The sequence below is a fragment of the Hakea prostrata genome, chromosome 5 (assembly GCF_041222555.1).
Source record: "Hakea prostrata isolate BN-2017 chromosome 5, UWA_Hpros_2, whole genome shotgun sequence".
Lineage (NCBI taxonomy): Eukaryota > Viridiplantae > Streptophyta > Magnoliopsida > Proteales > Proteaceae > Hakea > Hakea prostrata.
In genome coordinates this window covers 6,380,439-6,401,041 of record NC_142604.1, presented here as the reverse complement: position 1 = coordinate 6,401,041, position 20,603 = coordinate 6,380,439, and the positions used below count along the sequence as shown (strand labels likewise).

At 36.0% G+C, this 20,603-nt stretch overlaps 3 protein-coding genes across 3 annotated transcripts in view; 1 reads left to right on the top strand and 2 right to left on the bottom strand.

The window, feature by feature from the left end:
* The window catches only part of LOC149014699 (dynamin-related protein 3B-like), a 33,009-nt gene extending 29,678 nt beyond the window's left edge, over positions 1 to 3,331 (bottom strand). The window contains exons 1-3 of the mRNA XM_089154701.1: positions 2,719 to 3,331; positions 269 to 551; positions 118 to 146 (exon numbers count right to left, since the gene is read on the bottom strand). Coding sequence (XP_089010827.1) covers positions 118 to 146; positions 269 to 551; positions 2,719 to 3,093 — 687 coding nt within the window. The 5' untranslated portion in view covers positions 3,094 to 3,331. The remainder of the gene's footprint in view (positions 1 to 117; positions 147 to 268; positions 552 to 2,718) is intronic.
* A 1,799-nt stretch (positions 3,332 to 5,130) lies between these two features.
* Positions 5,131 to 16,402, bottom strand: LOC149014698 (protein CLT2, chloroplastic-like). Its single transcript, XM_089155523.1, has 10 exons — positions 15,863 to 16,402; positions 15,618 to 15,763; positions 14,879 to 14,916; positions 13,334 to 13,449; positions 12,400 to 12,499; positions 12,279 to 12,314; positions 12,101 to 12,151; positions 7,003 to 7,126; positions 5,838 to 5,963; positions 5,131 to 5,762 (listed from the first exon to the last, which is right to left on the bottom strand). Exons 1-10 carry the CDS (start codon positions 16,246 to 16,248, stop codon positions 5,614 to 5,616), a joined length of 1,272 nt encoding a protein of 423 aa, XP_089011649.1. The 5' UTR covers positions 16,249 to 16,402; the 3' UTR covers positions 5,131 to 5,613.
* A 2,013-nt stretch (positions 16,403 to 18,415) lies between these two features.
* Positions 18,416 to 20,150, top strand: LOC149014697 (uncharacterized). The gene is made up of 5 exons (XM_089156083.1): positions 18,416 to 18,554; positions 18,974 to 19,030; positions 19,182 to 19,262; positions 19,397 to 19,563; positions 19,872 to 20,150. The coding sequence occupies exons 1-5, from the start codon at positions 18,533 to 18,535 to the stop codon at positions 19,968 to 19,970; spliced, it is 426 nt and encodes a 141-aa protein (XP_089012209.1). The 5' UTR covers positions 18,416 to 18,532; the 3' UTR covers positions 19,971 to 20,150.
* Positions 20,151 to 20,603: the final 453 nt, after the last annotated feature.

Genomic DNA, 20,603 nt, shown 5'->3' with positions numbered 1-20,603 from the left:
GCCACAATGAAGATAGTATAATTGCAGTGGCTCATATGAGAATAAAAATTAGAGTTGCAAAACCAGCTGAGATACAGTGAAATTTTTTTCCCCAGTGGAAGGGAGGAGAAAAACTACCTTTGTAATTACACCAATTGTCCGGTAACCTGCAAAAGCAAACCCCCTTTAAAAGTTTAGACTTGAATGAAACCCCATTTACTACTACAATGTCCTTTCTACCTGAGTGCATATGAAATTCAAACTGAATAAAATATTAAAGTAGATTTACCATCAGGATCAGCAGTGCCAGCAATCTGAAGCGCATCTGAATTTGCTAAATCTGAATTTGCTGGTGTAACTGCTAAAATTAAACAGCTTGGATATTTGATGTAAGACAATATCATTGTTCTAATTCGTGCCTCAATATCAGATGGTTGGTCACCAACTGGAACTTTTGTTATTCCAGGCAAATCCACCAATGTGATATCAAGAACATTCGGAGAGTAGATCTTCAGGCGTATCTGTTTGTCTGAAACACCCTTGTTTCCTCCTGCTTCCCGTTCCGTTTCTGCCTGCAAATGATTTAAAAATTTCTGATAAAGAAGACCAGAAAGGAAACAACTTATTACATTTATTATATTTTATTTTTTTGGGGGGGGTCAATAGAGATCAATAATTAATCAAAAACTCATCAGGAAGAAGATGAGCATTACCCAGCAGTCTCCTAAGGTTGAGGAAGCAAGGGTGTCATGTTGGCATTGGAACCAGGAACTGTCCCAGAACTGTCGTGCTAAGACCAGGACCAACCTGTGCCATTACTAAATGAAATGGTTCTAGGAGCTGATTTTGGAACTACTTATTCAATAGATGGGAGGGTTCTATGATAGGATGCCCAATGGGTCCAGAACCAAAACTTTTGGAACTAGAACTGCTAGCACCATTAAAATGCAAGTTATAGTATTATATTAATTACTTACTGCTAGGAGTAGGATCAGTTGTTGGTTTTGCTTATAACTGTAATGACTTGTATGTTTGAGAGATTTATCACTACAATCACTGTACATTTTTTCTAATAACAATCATTCTTAGTAATTGAGCTTGAGTTATAAAGAGTCTAATTCTATAACTACTTATCAACTGGATCGTTGCTTCTAACTAGTCACTGGTAGTATGTGGAGCTCAAGTCTGATATTATTTCGGTTTTGTTGATTAAATTGGTTTTGATTCTAGCTTGCAATTTAAATTGATGGATGTGGTGAGGGCCTAGTAGTCCATTGTTGATGACCCAGATGGATTTAGATGAATGTCAGCATTAAGTTTATTTAAGGCTACTTCCAAGCATATATATTTGATTATTTTACGCATAGGATTACAAATTCTCCTATTTGCTACGCTGAAATTCTGGTTTTCATAAGTGGGAATTTTACGCACATTTAATATTTTGAAATTTTGTTCTTCTTTTACTTGGGAATTATAAATAGTTGACAATTTGAGACTTTTGAGCACTTAGAACTGTTAAGGAACCAGAACTGGACCATGCTAGTTTCAAACAGAAGTAGGTCCTAGTTTTTAGGGCTGTTTAGTTAACGAGGTGGTTTTGCGATTAACCCCTTTTGGACCAGAAGCAATAAGGAACTGTCCTAATTACCTAAAAGCATCTTGTTTAACACCCTTATGAAGAAGGTCCTGACCTCGCAGGTCTCAAATTCCAATTCCCAATCAAATAACTTGCTGACTTAATTCCTCCCGCAATGACAGCATAAATAGAAACATTACAACTTAAAACTTTTTTTTGGGTCAAATATTACGAATTAAAACTGAAATAGGACTAACGGATTCCTAATAGAACTTGAACTTAGAACCTAATAAAAATTGAACTCTAAGCCTCTCTAATCCTAGATGTCCCTAAAAGCCTAGGAATTAAAAGAAACATAATGAGTGACCCCTTATCCTTACAGCTTGAATTGGAATGTACTTAGCCTAGACACCCAATTTTTAGGCCCATAAAATAGGACTATGACCACATAAGCCTATGGACAAAGGCACAGTACCCATATCTATCAACCCTGGGTTGATTTTAAGGGAAACAGTCAAATTTGGTGCCAGATCTGAGTCAATGAAGGGTGACATAAAACCTCTACTCAAATTGCTATAATCTACTATTCTCTCGGAGAATGTCTACATGCCAAATAGACATACCTGTTTTAATGTGGAGTGCAGTCCAAGACCATTTTTATTAGTTTGGAGTTCTCTAGCCCTAGGAGATGGGATAACTTTATCACTGAATGTGACTGCAATCCAGTCGTACAATGATGGATTAGAGGGATGAAGGTGCTGATAATATCTTCTTCTCAACAGAAAGAGGTCGGATATGTTGCTGCCTATAGAGAAAACACTTTCAGTGGAGAATGCCACCAACTAGTTGCTTGGTTGATGAGTTCGCTAAATTTGGGTAAAAACCATACCTCATCTATCCAGTTATGTAAAGAGTTCTTACATTCAGGCCTTGAGTCAACCATTCTGTTTTGCGATATCACTACAGTTTGTTTTGCTTACAAAATAAAATGCCGATCATAATTAAACTTTCAAAGGAAAGAATTGAACTAATATACACATGGATCGACATTCCCGCAAAGGCTACACGTAGGAGAGCTCCGGGACTCCAAAATTGAACAGGAAAATAATAGACAAAGGCAGGCCACAACCTAAATGGAGCTGCCATAGCACAGTAATAATTACCTGAATTTCTCTACGTATCTCAGAGAAGTCATAAATCCTCTTCTTTGGCAAATGCAAGAACTCGCCGTATTCCTCAGCAGTCCCATCGGGCTTGCGTTTCGTCTGCACTAGTTGCAGCACCAAAGGCCTTCGTGTACAAATGTCTGAACCTCTTGGAAGAAAATCCCTTCCAACCAAAGATTCAAGGACACTGGATTTTCCGCTGCTTTGGCTTCCAACAACAGCGACCTGAGGCAACTCGATCATAGACGTGCTACCTAGCTGAGCGAATATGTCTTGGAGTTTATTAACGATTGGAATTACGTAATGGCCAAGGGGAGCAGCACTCGACGACGCCGAAGGACTTTCCGGAGCAGAAACTGGTTGCTCATCCATTATAGAGAATGGGAGGGATGATTTTCAAACAGGGAGAGCAGGATTGCAGAGTATTTATTCCTTGCGCCCAAAGCAAATGAAGCTGCGTGGAGTGATGAAAACTAGGCGGAAAAAGGGTATCAAATCTCAAATGCGGTTGCTCGATTGCCAATATCGAATCGAATTGGTGAGGAGGTTGCGAGTTTGCGACTCGGATTCAGAATCGGTGAGATTCGAAGTTATAACATGATCAAGCCTTGTGAAAGGACGACAATATCACAAAATTAATTGAATAGTGTAATATATATACCCTCGTGAAAATATGAGATTGGTCATTACCAAAAAAAAAATATATATGTGAGATTGGGGTTTACCGTCTACCTCAAAAAAAAAAAAAAAGGGAGTATGCGATTGGGCCCGGCTAGGTTCGATCTCAAGTCGTTCTGATAATGGGTTAGACCGAAGCCAGACCAGCAAAGGAAAGCTCAGTTTCGATTTAAGCTTGGTTCATTCCTGATTCCCCCTAGCTCTGTTTCAGTTTAAGCTTGGTTCATTCCTGATTTCCCCTTTTAGGCTTTCAACGGTTGATAAGAAGCTTTTGTATATATAAAAGAAGTCTATTCCATATAGCAATAGAGAGAATTGAACCCATGATCTCATCACTAAGAGGTGTTGATCAGAAACTCTCTTTTAGTTTAAGCTTGGTTCATCATCGATTCCCCTTTTAGGCTTTCATCGGTTGATAAGGAAGTTTTTTCATATGTGAGAGAAGTCTATTACGTACAGCAATAGGGAGAATTGAATCAATGATCTTGTCATTAAGAGGTGTTGATTAAAAACTCTCTTTTAGTTTAAGTTTGGTTCATTCCCAATTCCCCCTTAGGCTTTCATCAGTTGAAAATGAAGCTTTTGTATACATGAGAAAAATCTATTATAAATAGTAATAGGGAGAATGAACCCATGACCTCATCACTAAGAGGTGGTGATCATTGTCAATTGAGCCAACATGTGATGGAGACTTCAAATTAATGTTGTTAATAAAAAAAATAACTAGATTAACTAGGACTTTACATACAATACTAGAGTTTTTTCACAAGTATTGTTCTACATTTAGTTAATAGCACTGGTGGCGACGAATTAGGACTAAAGTGAATTTCACTTGTCTCGTTGAATAAACTCACGAGATGGCTAGCACATGTATTCACTTGTTCGAACGGTGAATGAATTGGAAATTTGAGAACCCCTTTGCCATCTCTACGACACCTTCCACAAACTCTCCACGGCATGAAGCATCACCCTAACACTTGGTTTGGCAGTTTGAGAACCCTTTAACTTGTGATTGGATGCATGGTGCAAGATCCAATTTTGTAAATTTAACTAATTCGTATGACTTTCCGAGTGTGGATTATCTCCCCTTACAACACTACAACTACAAATTATATAGGACCCACAAAATAAAAAATAAAAAATATATATTTAAAAAAAAAATTATCATCACCCTAACCCTGTAGGCTTCCCTGTAATTCGTGGTTAACAACCGTCGGGGGAGCACAGAATGCTCCAGGGAGACGATTCAGACTCTGACTTTCCATCCAAAAGGATAGAAGCACAAGGCTGCCAAATGCAAACAGTAATAGTCCCATTTAGTTTTTATTTTTATTTATTTATTATTGTTTTTTAATTAATAATAGTAAAATCTCATTTTGTTATTATTATACATGAAAAGTGAATACTACTACCGACAAAACGTTTACTCAGTTGACAACGACTGACACCTCTTAGTGAAACAGTCTCGATTCTACTCTCGAATGGTATAGGTAACAGTCCCACACCCCCAATATATACAAAAGCACCCTCTAACCAAAATAAATAAACATTATTATGAAAAAAAATATGTTTTTTTAATTATCAAATTTTGTCCAAGTTTCCTATATGGTTTATGTGATCCCGTTTGCAATAGTTTCATCATATCCTAAACTGAAATCGGGCCAATATGCTCAAATTTCTCATGTACAATTTAACTTTGACTCGTATGATCAATTTCAACTAAAGCTTCACACCACATGTCTCAAAACCAACATTTATTATGGCTGGGTACATAATTTTTTTGGGGGATGCAAGTTTATCCAGTTCCTAAATTTTCAAACAAACATATGCTGAAAACACAAATTCACATGTTGATGAGTTACATTGGACTGAAAATTAACAGACGATTAGATGAATAGCTCGTCCACTATAAACCAAGGGAATAAAAAAAAAAATTGTTCTTCTACTTTTCCCTTGAATGGAAACTGAAATCATTACAAATGTTGGCTATGCCTGGAACCTGCTGCACATCAAGCATGGCTCAGGAATTGAATCAGCCAATTCCAATACTGAACTCTAAATTTTTTGGGCAAAAAAGCCCTAGATTTGAATCAGCTGCTAATGAAACTGTAAACAGATCTTTCAGGAATTCAATGCTTGTTCCCTGTCTAAGTTTCAATACTTTTTATGTGAAGAAGAAAATTTTCACTGACTCAGTACTTAGTATCTGCGATTTCAAGAACCGTGTTTTGCAGGCTGAGGCACATTATAAAGAATAAGACCCAACACCAGTATCACACTTCCAAAGTGGAAAAAAGGGCTCAAGCTTGTGCCTCCAGGGATGTAAGGCAATGGTAAAGTAAGAATGTAAATGGAAATTGGCACTGCAAAAGAATTGCACACACATATTAGAAAGAGAAGTAGGAAACCAATAGTGCGTGTTTGCTAAGGTAACACACCTGATAATGTTGCTGCAAGGGAAGCAACTACTGCAGAGGAAATTTTCACCAGATTCAGCATTGAGATGTTGAAAGCCATATTGACACATATGTACAGCAGAGGTAGTAGTGGAGCACCATCACAGCCTGAGAAGACATCACAGAAGTTGCTAGATGAAGATTCAAGGAGAAAATTAAGAGACAATCTAGTGTATCAAATTCACTAAGCAATCTTGTCCATACAAGCTTTGCACAACCAATGGTAACAAGAAAAAGGTTCTGTGTACTTGGATGAGAAAATCTTAAGTGAAAAAAAATATATATAATAATAATAATAACAATGAAAGGCCAAAAGCATGACAGAAAAGTATGATATACTTTGATATCACGTGGACAGATGGTAAGACTTCCAACCTTTGTGTAGCAAAAAGATGGTTTAGATTAGCCAGGTGATGAATTTCAACAGAATTTCATAAGAGATCCCCACCCTGTGTCATGACCACTACTGCACACTCCCACACAGTCCTGATTTCAAAGTTCATTTTACCACTTGCAAACTCAGTTTAGGCTGAGATGGACAATAAGCAGCTTACCTTAGGGTCTAGCTATCAAAAAAATTTAGGCTGCACAGCCTGCACCTCAGCTCGTGGCAGATATTTGGGCTGTGGAGGAAGCCCTTCCTATGTAGACTGTGGAGGAACCAACAGTCCTTTACTTTTCAACATGCTCCAATCAACCAAATGGAGCCAAAAGATGGAAGAACCACTGGTTAACGTACAAGCTCTGCCTCATTAGTTCCACAAACCATGTATTGAAGAAGTGAGTTCTTCCCCTACATGATGAGGTATCTTTTTCTATATCATAACAATATGTAACCACTGAGTTGCCCACTCTGATAACTCAGAAGCATAACCACAGAATATCTTGGCAGGATCAAATTGGTTCTTGGATTAATGAATATGATGCCATGGATGAGACCCGTTCACTCCTCAGTATATGTTACACGAAATACGTAAATAAAGTCACAATGCGCTCTTGTTGGACGGTAACAGATGTATGGCCCATATGACTTGGACTACACAACAAAGATTCAACTTCTAATATAAAACTGCAGTTTGCAGATCAAATGTGGCAAGATATCTAGGCATCCATAGCTAGCACATAAATGAAAATTTGACATACTTGCCTGTAGTAGGGAGTCCGATATTCAAAAAACAAGCAGCACCACTTCTCATGTAGGAAGGGAACTGGGTAAATGGTATTCCTTTCAAGTTTGACAATAAAGGCAGAAAGAGAAGTATGAAAAGAGCCTACAAATACAAAGAGAAAATGAAATATAGTCATGATGAGGAATTTATTCTAAGGTTTTGTATGCCTAAAAGTAAACACAATAGATACATAAAAAGGGTGAACCCACTGCCGAAGGCTTACACCCATTCCACATGATATAAAAAACAGTAACATTTGTCATAAATCGTCTTTTTGATGTCCAAATTGAAGTTCAGTCATGTAACGGAAAACCTTGTTAATTCAGAACGAACTTTTTTCTGATGCAGCTGTTCATTTATAATAATAATGACAATGATGAACCTTTTAGATAACAGACTAGTGGGAAGAAGCATGTTGAAGTAAATTGCTCATTTCTTATTCACATGGAGTTTGCATTAGGGGCCAAGGGGGCTATGAATCCCCCCCCTCCCGGCGCCCCACCAATATTGGAAAATAAATTTTAAAGGTAAAGACAATGGCTAGGAAGGTCATTGTCAATAATAATCTAGGGTTACAATTCAAATCCTTTCAAAAGGTAGAAACAGTCAAAACCCAATAGGAAATTACCTCACGAATCCCTAAAAAATTTCTCCCTATTTCTTTTCTCTTTCCTCAAACATCGGCTAGGGAAAAGCCAAACGCTAACTCCTATTGTTTGTGTAATCTTGATGAAGCAATATCAACACATTGATTTAATGTCTGAAAAGCATACATCTCAAGAAAATTAAAAATAATTGGCTGCGTTTAAGAGCCTCAATTGATGTAATTAAATTGTTTGCATCTCAAGGTTGTGCTCTTAGAGGTCATGATGAGAGCAAATATTCAACCAATAAAGGTAATTTTATTGAATTCTTAAATTGATAGCTCCAGACAATGATAAAGTTACGACAGTTGTGTTGGATAATGCTCCTCAAAATGCATCATACATATCACCATATATACAAAATGGGGATTTTACAAAGAGATTGGTGATACAAAGTTCTACATAATAGTTGATGAATCTAAAAGAGAGCAGATAGTTATTGTTTTAAGGTTGGCTGACAAAGCGCAGTTTGTACAAGAGCACTTTTTGATTTTGTTCATATTTTAGATACAAAGGCCTTGACTTTGAAGTTTGTTATTTTTACTATGCTTTCTCACCATAGGCTTAACATTCACAACATTCGAGGTCAAGGATACAATGGAACAAGTAATATGCATGGTGAGTGGAATGGGTTACAAGCTTTAGTAGTTACCGACAGTCCATATGCCTATTACATCTACTATTTTTCTCATCATAACTACTAAGGCTTGTAACCCATTCCACTCACCTTGAATATTGCTCCATCATATCCTTAACCTCGAATATTGTAATGTGAAGCCATAGTGAGAAAAAGTAGAAAAAATAGCAATCTTCAAAGTCAAGTCATTTGTATCTAAAATATGAACAAGATAAAATTAAAAAATAAAAAAAATGTTCTTGAACAAATCTCGCTTTATGAACAAACCTTAAAACAATAGCCATTTTTCTCTTTTAGATTCATCACCAAATCATCAACTATTAAGCAGAACTTTGCATCACCAATCTATTCGCAAATTTTTCTCTTTACTCTACTTGCCATGATATATAAAATTTCCTTTTTTTATTTGAAGTGACGTGTACAATGCATTTTGAGAAGTGTTATCCAACACAATTGCCACAACTTTATCATTATAGGAAGCCATCAATTTTAAGAATTCAACAAAATTACTTCTATTGGTCGAATATTTGCTCTCATCATGACCTCTAAAAACACAACCTTGAGCCACAAGTAATCTAATTACGTCAATTGAGGCTCTTAAACATAACCGATTATTTTGATTTCTTGAGGTGAATATTTTTCAAGCATTAAATCAATGTGTTGATATTGTTTCATCAAGATTACACAATCTATCAGCAATTTTGTGGTATGAGTTGATTTCCCTGTCCACATGATTTATAAAAGGGCATTCTTTTCCTCCCTCTTTCTTTCATTTTGAAATCCATCAACAGTGAATAACCTTTGTCCAGAGTTTGCTACGGGCTTATTGAAGAGAAAGCAGGGCAAACAAAATGCTGCATCTTCTAAAGGAGAATACACCAACCAAGAAGGATACCATGAACCAGAAAGACAGAAAACAGTAAAGATGACTTGATGGTCCAAATTTTGGATACTCTTGAAGAATATACTAGTATGGTCCAATTTTAATATAACGACGCCTAACTTCATCACTTTGGTCAACCGGTTATTCCTAAATTTGTTTTCAAAACCCAGGATCACGCTTAAAATAATTATTTTGCTCATTTTCATGTATTGGAGACTGTTTATGACGCTTTTCACTAGTTGAGATCTCAGGAATAGAGTTAGGCAATGATGCAATAACTATGTTATTGTCAACATTTTTCCTTTTAAAGAAATAATCAACGGTAGACTTCTTTCCCATGGCCAAGCAAACTCTTCTACTTTTAAGGACCATGCCACTTGGTTCACTCCTAAAGAGACCACAAAAACAATTTGTTCTCCCGAAGCTTTAACCTGTATCTATTTAATTTGATTGATTGCTAAATCTGTGAAGTTGAATAAAAACCTCCTCCTAAACTTGCAATCAACAATGCAACAGGGTAAATATACAAAAGGAAAATTTTCCGAAGTACTATATTTAAAAAAGATTTACTTCACAAGGTACTAAAGTTGTTAAAAAAAAGTTTTACCTGGAATTTTTCATAGTGACTTTCTTTTGCTACACCAATTTCACAATATCTTTGTTATCCATTATAACTTAAATTTTATGAGAATAAATAATTACAATTTTGAAATAATCTTTTTTTCCATTCTTAGGAGTAAATTATTAACAAAATTGTAAAATTTACAACAATGTTTTTAAAAGTAATTTAAATATTGACAACAGTTTTGCAATACATTATATATTTTTTCTTTTAAAGAGTAAATTATCAAAAAATAAAACAAAAAACATAAGGATTGGTAACAAAATTAGAGGAGTAAATCATTAAAAATAAATTTAAATAAAGCATGAGGACGAAAATTGTAAGAGTAGATTCGTTACAATTTAAATATTTTTAAAGAAATCATGAACACTGGTTACTAAATTTTAGGGGTAAATTATTAAGAAAAAACTTTAAAAGAATATTCTACGTTGTTAAGATTGAAATTCAAGTTTAGACGGATCCAAGATTTTATTAGGTAGTAAGTAATATTTTCAAAATTAAAACAAAAGGGAAAACTTTTTCTAAACAACCTCATTAGTAAATCTTTTTTAAATATAGTAAGAAGGAAACTTTCCCCATAAAAAACTAAATCTAATTACCTAACCTAAATCATAATCACTAGTGAAAATTGAGATTGAAAAAAAAACTGAATCTGAAATTCTTATTAAAAGGCACACAAAACAAATAATATAAAAAATAATAAAAAAAAAAAAAGAGAGGAGGGGAATGGGGGTGGAACCATGGGAAGAAATACTATGAACCCAACAAAACAAAAAGCATACGATTTCAACAGTAAAAGGCTAATAGATATAAAAGTTTAGAGAGAGAGAGAGAGAGAGTGATTGAGCGTGGAGAAGATTTAGGAGCTAACATTTGGCTTTCCCTAACCAGCATATGAGAATAAAGGAGCGAAGACATAGGGAGAAATTTTAGGGATTTATGAGTTAGTTTCCAATTGGGTTCAATTGTATCTACCTTAAAAAAAAAAGGATTTTTTAATTCTAACCTTTGGATAATTATCAACAATAACCTTTCTACCTATTGTCTTTATCCTTAAAAATTACTTTCCAATATTTTATTTATTATTTTTTTTTTTGGGGGGGGGGGGGGACCCCTAGGGAGCTCCTCCCATGCATTAGTAGTACGTGACGATGGTGGCGAAGAAGTCAAGACTTGACGTCTACCTACTATTTATCAATAATTACACTATTGATTACTCTTCCCATTTCTACAATAATTTTATAACGAGCATTTTTTGTCATGAGGATTATTAAACTGAATTGCGGAATAGGATGGAGGATGATTATCTCACAGACTCTATGATGTTATATATTAAAAGGGAAATTACAGACAAAATTAGTACAGAATCAATCATTGAGGATTTTCACGATCTCAAAGATCATCACCTACTCTGCCATTGACACTAGAAAGGTGTTTTGTGGCTTTTCACTTGTTCTTGTTTTACTAAGAATTTAATATAGATTTTGAATTATTACCAAGTAGTTTTTTCTTCTTAAATACTAGTTAGAAATTCAGTAATCATTATCCCCCTCCCCCCAGGGGGATGTTGAATCCTAGCTTTGCCCCTACATCTGACTAACTCCCAATTTGCTTGATGCATTTTTTAGACTAATATAAACCAATTATAAGTGGAAAAGGATGCTCAACATTTCAAAAAGTGCACCACCATGAAATGGAGATGCAATTCTTATATGAAGATGTTTGAATATGTGTAAAATCTTTCTCCTTACAACCTTCTAGTGATACTTTTATTTTTACTACCCAAGTCATCACTCATCAAACCATCTCAGCTCACCAAGCTTTGTCCCATCTGACAGAGGTAAGCTATACAAATCCTGTACTGCCTCTAGGAACCATACTTAATATATGGATACTGGTTCTTCAGAAAGCCAACCTGAGCTAAAGCGTGGCAGAGCAAAATTACATTATATGATTACATTGTGGTGTGGGGCAGAATGCATATTATGCAGTGCACAAATTATTGCATTTTAAGTCATTATACTGCATCAAAGTAGCATCTGAAAATATTGCAGAATCCAACAATTTACCTCATAGACCAATGTCCCAAGTCATACTGCTAATTATACGATTAGTCACGTGGATAAAGAAGGTGAAGTAAATGGGTTCAATATATGTCAATTTGCCATAGTAGCAAGAAAGAAGAAAAAAGAAAAAAAAGTAAACCCCCATAGGATGCTCCTGATTAACTTTATTCCAAAAAAAAATAATAATAATACTAAAGCAAGTCAGATAAGTTTAAAAGACTCACCTGGAATCCAGAACCAAAAGAATTAACAACAAATATGTCTAACTGTTTACCCTGCATATATATTATGGAGAATTGTCAAGAAATCCAGGACAAAGAACAGTATCTGTATATCATGAGATGAACCTAATTAGCTAGCATAAATTTGGAAGAAGTCAATTCTACATGGTAATAATCAAACCTTGAGACGAGAACCAGCATCAATGAAAACAAACTCCTGTTGATACAGAGGTGTTTTAGGGCTTAGTGTTACCAATAGAATGAAAAACAGAGAAACAGAGAACACGGCTTATTGATGTAACCTTGATAACAGATGCACCGGCTTGAAAAGCTGCCGAAGCTATCATCAGTGCTGGCCATATAAACTCAATTTTTGTAAGGATTTGACTGTCAGTTGACCCACTGTAGAAATTATGAGAACAAGTATTGATGAGCCTTCTCTACTTCAGAGAAAAACAATAATTGTGGACATACATTTCAATATACACAAGCGTTGGGATGTATTTGTTTATGGAAATTAAGCCTGCTTGCGATCTCATTTTTCAAACCAACACCTTATTGCAGAATATTTTGTTTAAAGTTACCAAATATACTGACGAATTTAAGAGTTTTGAGAAAAGCAATGGGATTGTTGGGAAAACCAAAAGATTCAAGGAGCTCCTATCCAGAAGGAATTATTGGACTTATACAACCCAGTCAAAGCATAATCTAAGCCAGTGAGAAACAAGGAATCTGCAATCAAAGAGAGGTCCAACCCTGAAATTTTCAAAACCACATAGAGATGTCCTTGCACTGTTTCTTACTCCTTTATGACTTCATCAGATTGAGCTTTACCCCTCATACTGTATATAGAAGCAATAATTCAGAAAATGAGTTTCCATCCCCTCACTAACAGTCAGCGAGACTCTAATCAAAAGTTTGTTTTGCCGAGTGAGAATCACTAGTTATCCTCTCATGGATGCTTGGGACTTGCTCAATCCAAAAATAGATATTTTTCTTTTTTCTTTCTTTTCTTTATGAAACCATCTGTCTAACCTCAGATGGTCCTACAGAATCAACACCTGGTCATGGTGTAGTCCTGTGTTCCCAAATGATTACCAGCATTCCACTCAAAAGACTTCTGCCACCAGCAAGAAGTCAACTGTCACTTTCTCTTATAGACTGATGTCATCCTGTTTTAAGTGTTCACCAGCCGAGGCAGAAGCCAACCAGGAAAAGGTAAGTTTGAGTACGAACCTTGCGACTGCTAAAACTACACCAGAAGCTACAAGTAAGCAGCCAATAATTTGATTGAATGAATATGTTCTCCCTAAAATCAAGGCTGATAGCATCAGCTGCCACACCAAAAATGTCTGCAAAATTCAAACAAAGGCCACAGGGGCTAATGAGAGGCAGAAAAGACACATAATATGGATTATTATAAAGAACAACGACAGAGTTGTCAAGTTAAATGATCAGTTGACAGATCCTCCTTTACGTGCACGTTTCTCTACTTCCAGGGCAGCAGCCAGGAATTTTCATCTAAAGTAAGCTGTTTTTCTTTTCTTTTTCTTTTTTTTTTTTCCTTTTTTGAGGGGGGTGGGGGGGGGGGGGGGAAGTGATATGGATGACTCAATCAGTCTATTCAAGTTTTCTCTGTTATAACTTATAAGAGTGACTTCGTTCAGCTATGAGCAGTGTATTATATAATGCACATAGATGTACCAAATTTCTAAAGCCAAATTAAAAACATATTGCCAGTTGGGAGATTAGCTTCTGGCCTTAGGTAATTTCAGTGGATAAGGATCCATTGTGTTGATGCAATACAAATGCAAAATAGAAAATCAGAAATGAAGTACATGAAAGAAAAAGAATCCACAATAACCTTACAATACAACCTCAAATTGATCTGTTGGGACATATAACCAATGCATCTGCATACTATATGCGAAAGCAATCGGTAAAGTTCCATCTAACAGAACACCAAGCTACAGTATACTTCTTGTTTCTCGATGACTGAGAAGGTAGCATTCAAAGCTTGTTATGACTTCTATATGGTACAAAAAGATGCACAGACTTTTCTCACTGATTACATCTAAACATGTAAATGAACAATAAAGGAGAGAGTTTTCACCAGGCGCATATGATTTGTAAAAGAATTAATCATTTTCAAGACCAAATGCCTATGGGACTAAGCTGAGTTTCAGAAATAATACCCCCCATAACTACTGTGGATAACCATTTAAACAATTTTTGTTATAACAAACATAACCAATTCTGTTGACCAAAAAATATGACTATGGAAGGTAGATTTGAAAAAGAGATCTTGCATCACTCTGAAAACAATATTAGTATATCCTTCATCAAGGTTCTATAAGGCATTTAATAGCAGATTAACTTGGACTTAAATTCCTTTAACAAATGAATCTGAAGCTACTTTTAACTATAATTCACTAGGACTAATAGGAGGAATATGGTTATCAAACAAACTGTAGAGTTTGTCATAAGATGCATGGCCACGTTCCCTAACCCCATCATGACTCAGTTAAATCTAGGACTTACAAGCTAAACCGATGGCTGCAGTTAGATAAAATAAGTTCCCATATTTAATTTAATGCTTTAATCGCAATCAAGATCCCTACGAGTCACGGCCCACAAGCAACATAACACTTATTCAATGGAATGTGATAAACAATAAGTTTTTTAAAAGAATTGATCAGTCATAATATATAAGGCTAATAAATAGCCATAAAGAAATTGAAACCTTTGCTGACTTGCACTTAATTTTACTGATGGGATTACCTGATTTAAAATAGGAATAGCGGGTCCTGGAAGCATTGCTGCAACAAAGAGTTTAGGACAGTTCAGGTCCTTCAGAATAAAATGTAGTTTATAGCTACTTTCTTTGTCATAAATACATCATGCTCTGTTTCCTATTAATTCTGGAACTCTATTCGAGTTTGTAAGAAAGGCAAAATATTTGCACATATTAGTTAGTCGTGTGCTTATGCGCAACAAAGGCCGTACCCTGTGCAGGACTGGGGAAGGACGGTCATAATGTACACAGTCTTAACCTTCTTCACAAAGAAACTGTTTCCTGACTTAACCCATCAACCACTAAGTCACAATGGAGCAGCGTTGCGGTGAGGTCCACTCTGTGTACTTGAGAACAACTTCTTGGGAAGGAAATTGGGATTGATTTTCAGGTCCCAATGAGCATAAACAGTTGCCAATATCTATACTCAAATCTGAAGCAGCGTAAACATGGGGAGACAAATAAAGAACCTCATCTTGGATGAATGTGGAACTTATTCTAATATATGGCCTAAAAATCACGTTAATGGAATAGTTATCAGAACCTAGACTGAAAAACTTTTAACGAATGTTACAAGGGATTATGAGAATCAAATAAAGAACCCACTGACATACTTTCGGATGTTTGTATCTGCACAATTCTTAACTTAATTTTGTTGTGATTTCCCTTTAGAATGGCCACTGAGCACATTAATGGAAGAGTAATAAGATAACAAGTTGAACATACCTCCAGAAGACATCCCAGCAGTAACTCCAAGTGCTTCTAAAATTCCAGTGGCCATGAAACGGTTCTTGGGGACTGCTAGCATTTCATCAGTCACATTCCCAGCACGATATCTTGCTAAGAGGATAGAGAAATAAATTGCCACATACCTGTGAATTTACATTACAAAACCCACCAATAAAGCAAGCAATATTGAACGAAACATAAATAAGAATCAATCAAAAAAGAATGAGAATCAATCCAATTACCCAAAAGTCGTGACCTGAGCGAGGAAGAATGGATACTCCTTCAAGGGAACCAGGGCAAGCTTGTAAAGAACACGGTTCGCAATAGCTAAAACCACCGTTACCGCAGAGGCAACAATAATTCTTCGGTTATCGGGAGACGAATGGATTTGCTCACTTGAAGCCCGAATCCCAATTAATTTGTTGTTGCCCGTCTGCTTCTCCTGAGAGTAGAGAATCTGTCTACGGCGAAATTCCATGAAACCTCCACTGGTAAAAGAAATCCTTGCAGAGAATTGGTGGCGAAATCCTGTGAATGAAGAGCGAAAACTAAGTTCATTGCCTCTACTATAAGAACACAGTGACAGAGATGGACTGAAACTAACGCACGAAGCATGCGTGTATCCCATTAAAAGACTATAATTCTCACTGTCTTCTCAGGTACTCCAAACAAAGATGAATTTTGTAGTCCCAAGCACATAGAATGGGCGACCTATGATTCTATTCTTTTCTTGGCTAGAAGGCGCCCTATGATCAACTCTTCTTGATCATTGGTTGTGTGCCATCACTCAGCAAAATTTATATTGTTTGTGGCAATGACTTTTCTCTTTTTTCTCATTTCTTTGTTTTTCTATTTTTTTGCCAAAAAAAAAGTATATTTTGGTGAGTGATGGTACACAACCAATGATCAATAAGAGTTGATCATAGAGGCAACGACTTTTCTCTTTTTTCTCATTTCTTTGTTCAAAGCGCTTAGAGCGATGACGCAGCTAGTGAAGTATTACCGACGCGGGTCAGTTGTTTATTTCAAATAGGAGGTCAGAGTTCGATTCCCTCGGGGCCAAAAGCGAAGCTCCCGCCTATATTAATTATATAAAAAGCGTCTTCAGGATGTAGTCGTGGACCCGTGGTGGGCGTAAGCTAACCCAGATGAATCTCATTTTTCAAAAAAAATATATATATTATAGTGCTCTAAGGCTTCCATTTTTGGGTTCCAATGCAATTTGTTCTAAATATAATTTTACATCTAAAACACTATACTTTTTATCCTATCCCTAATTCCCTATTTCATTGTTTACTCTTCTTCTTAGATTTACTTGTTTTGTCTATATTAATTAGATTTACTTGTTGTCTCTGTTAATATCAAATTCTATTGTATTTAAACAATTTTTTCCAAATCGATTTAATATCGAAATCATACCAAATCGTTTTTGAAAATACCAAAATTGTACTGTATATTGTAAATTCGGTACGGTACAGTTCTGCTTTTCAGTATTCAAAATTGGTACCATACTGATTAACACCCTTAACTAAAATTAACCCCAACACCTAAGTTATTCAATTATCAATTAAAATCCGTATAGTGGAAAAATATATAAAAAAATTATTGTCGTTAAGAAATCATAGTCAAATGTTAATATAAGGAAAGTAATTATTTCAAAATGACAATAATAACTTGAACAAAACCCTTATTCTTGATTCACTTATTTGTTTTCTTCTACCGCCTGCAACATCTTCCTCACCCAATTATAAATTCTCATCAAGTTTGGGAAATATGATTTACGGATAGCACTTTTAAAGTTCAACATGATGTGGGGACAAATATTAAAATTTGATAAATAAATACCATTTGAGACAAACTGTATTAATAATAAGGGTCTGATTTATAAATTGGATTTAAACAAAAAAGAGTACTAGTCTGGAAAACTTAAGGGGTTGCATTTATATTAAGGAATAATTCAGGGGTGGCATTGAAAACTTTTTTTTTTTTTCTATTAAAAATAGCTTAACAAACTACGACAAAGGCATATTTGGTATGCTTGACTTGCAAGGAGATTTTCAATGCTATCTTCTATGTTACTTCTTAAAATTAATGTCATCCTTTTAAGTTATTCAATATATCAGTTGGTCCGCTACCAGCACCATTAGTCTTTTCTTTTTTTATTTTCAATACTATCATACATTTTTTATTTCTTGGTCAGAATACTATTCATACATAAGAAGAAGGAAAAGTAAAAATAAAAATAAAGATATTAAAGAAATACAAGAATGGAAGAAGATAAAATGTTTTAAATGGTAAAAACAGACAAAAAGAGTTTTTGTTCAAATGCATCATTGTCTGTTTGAAAATTTTAATATACTTCCATCAGCAGTTATGTGATTTGGTTACAATAGAGGGTAGAGGGTGTCATTAATATATTTTTTATTTCTTATAAGGGTCTAATTGATATATTAAGTACCACAGGGTGTGGTATTTTATTTTTAAGCGTAACTCAAGAGTCAAGGGGTTGTGCTGCAAAATTTCCAAAAATATAATATAAGCCGCCGATTTGACTGAGTTGGTTCTCCAATTTTATAACCGGGTCAAAAGAAACATGCGTGAGACTGCGAGAGGGATTAGGGTTTTATTGATGTGCGCGAAGAAAATATCTCAAATTTTCAAGGGCATATTCGTCAGGGAAACCCTTTCCCTGGATAATTGGAAGTTTCGATTGCGGTTCGCGAATATCTCCCCGTAAATTGATGGAATATGCCATTTTGCCCTTATTTTGATAACACCTCGAACACCCTTTCCCCATTTCGCTATTCTATATATACGGCCGTCGGCTCCATTTGTGCAAAGAAAACTTCTTCTCTCTGCTACAGTATTCTTCACAGGTTTTTTTTCTCTCGTCGCCTCATCAAACTAAAATCATGGCTCGCCGAAGCTCTGGAGGTGCGTAAATCTTCTGCCTAGTTCAATTTATTTTTATTTATGTAATTTTTCGCCTTTGTTGATTTTTAGGGTTTCATCTTTTGGTCGTCCGTTGTTTTTTTCGTTACTTTGATCGATTTCATCTGATTTAGGTTTTACTAGTTTTTGTGATTTAGTTTGTCTTGGAGGTTTAGAGTTTTTCCATCAAATGCTTGTTTGTCTCGCCTAGCAGTTCTATTGTTCATTTCTGTGCGGTCAATGTGTTTTCAGATTTAATACACGGTGGTTTCTTCCCCATTTGACCACCATGGTCGGCAAAATGACGGTTGATTTGATTCGAATTGTTGCTTGATGACGCTATGAGATTGATTGTTTGTCTCTTTTTTTTTCTCCCTTGATGCTTGGATATGTTAAGTGGTGTATCTGCCTATTATTTTCAGGAAGATCTGCACCTCGTGCTGCTCCTCGTCCCGCAGCTCGCAATCCCCCTCAACCAGGTAATGAATTAAAACTATTTAGGTTATTGGATTTAAGAAACTTTTGTTTATTCGATCAATGAAAGAACCCTTTAGATTTGTATGCCATCTGCCAACAGGTTTTGTTGATTATATTTTATCGCAACTGACATGTTTTACTTTTGTGTCGCAGCAAGCCGTGCTCCCCCACCTGCTCCTGCTCAGAGTGGTGGTGGATCCATGTTAGGAGGTCTTGGTGCCACCATAGCTCAGGGTATGTGAAACAAACTACATTGCTGTTAATTAATATCACTGACGAGTAGAAATGAAATCGATGGCTAGCATTTGTATTTTCATTTACTCTTGATGTGGGTTAAAGCTATTTATAATGCATTATTTTCACTGTAGGCATGGCTTTTGGCACCGGTAGTGCGATTGCACACAGGGCTGTTGATGCTGTTGCTGGTCCCCGCACCGTGCAACATGAAACTGTTGTGTCAGAGGCAGCAGCTCCAACCATGAACGGTGGTGCTGGTTCAGATGCATGCAGTATTCACTCCAAGGCCTTCCAAGATGTAAGTGGGAATATTCATGTTCTAATTTTTGTGTCTGTTGTATTTTCAAGGGAATCCAAAATGACATTGAGATTGCGATATAATCTGTTGAGGACCTTACAAATTTTTGAAAGACACAGAACAAGGAACCAAGAATAGTGAATGGGGAAAAAAAATAATATGAGAAAGAAAGAACGAATAATGAGATGGGTGGAACTGTGATTTGATGGGGACATCTACATGAAATACCTTTTATTGATGGCTTGACTCATTGCAATTTGCAAGAAGGAATTTCTACTGATTTATAAACTTTCTCTTGTTCCTTGCAGTGCGTGAACAACTTTGGGAGTGACCTCAGTAAATGCCAGTTCTACATGGATATGTTGTCCGAGTGCAGGAGAAACTCTGGTTCAGTAATGGGTGCCTAAGTGCTACTCTCTGCCTTGGCGTTCCATAAGACTGTTTCTCAATTAATACCAGTTATTTTGAATTATCACATCCGTTTGTCATGTTTTGCTTGTGAAACAGTTGCTTCTTCATCCATTGCCTCGAATAATTTCTGTAGCCAAAACATTTCTTCTTTATTATAAAACCATATTGTGGTGGAACTTTCTTAAGACTTAAATACCTCTTTGTTTTGTTGTTTATCATTAATGAATGTTGTTTATTTTGGGGTTGTATGCAAACTTTAATTTGCTTTTGCTTCTTGCACAAGAAGCTTGATGGAACATTAGCTCGTGTGAGTTCTTGGCTTTACAAGTGTTCTGTAAAGCTCCTCGTATGATCTGCTGCAACTGACGGCCTGATCTTCTGTACGGATTCATTTTCTGATTTTGAAGTGGGAATCGCTTCCTGCTTCCTTTATCTGCCTGCCATTCTCTTCTACTGTAACTTGCTCTGCTGCCTTCTCTGTCCATCCCAGTCTTCACCCGAGTTTAGATCCTTTTTACCTGGGCATTCCTTTTTCCATCTCGCCATCCTCTCATTGGCTCTGCCTGTGGTGGGAGGGTTTGGTTGAAGTGAACTTGAATGCTACGACATATTGTTCGAGATCCGATCAA

Bases quoted from the DNA above. Each gene is read 5' to 3' on its own strand.
- LOC149014698 (XM_089155523.1), bottom strand. From the start codon at position 16,248: ATGGGATACACGCATGCTTCGTGCGTTAGTTTCAGTCCATCTCTGTCA. The intron at 15,764-15,862 runs GTAATTGGATTG...GTAAATTCACAG, and splicing joins GCTCAGGTCACGACTTTTGG to GTATGTGGCAATTTATTTCT. The intron at 14,917-15,617 runs GTATGTTCAACT...TCTTTGTTGCAG, and splicing joins TGCTGGGATGTCTTCTGGAG to CAATGCTTCCAGGACCCGCT.
- LOC149014697 (XM_089156083.1), top strand. From the start codon at position 18,533: ATGGCTCGCCGAAGCTCTGGAG. The intron at 19,031-19,181 runs GTAATGAATTAA...TTTGTGTCGCAG, and splicing joins TCGCAATCCCCCTCAACCAG to CAAGCCGTGCTCCCCCACCT. The intron at 19,263-19,396 runs GTATGTGAAACA...TTTTCACTGTAG, and splicing joins TGGTGCCACCATAGCTCAGG to GCATGGCTTTTGGCACCGGT.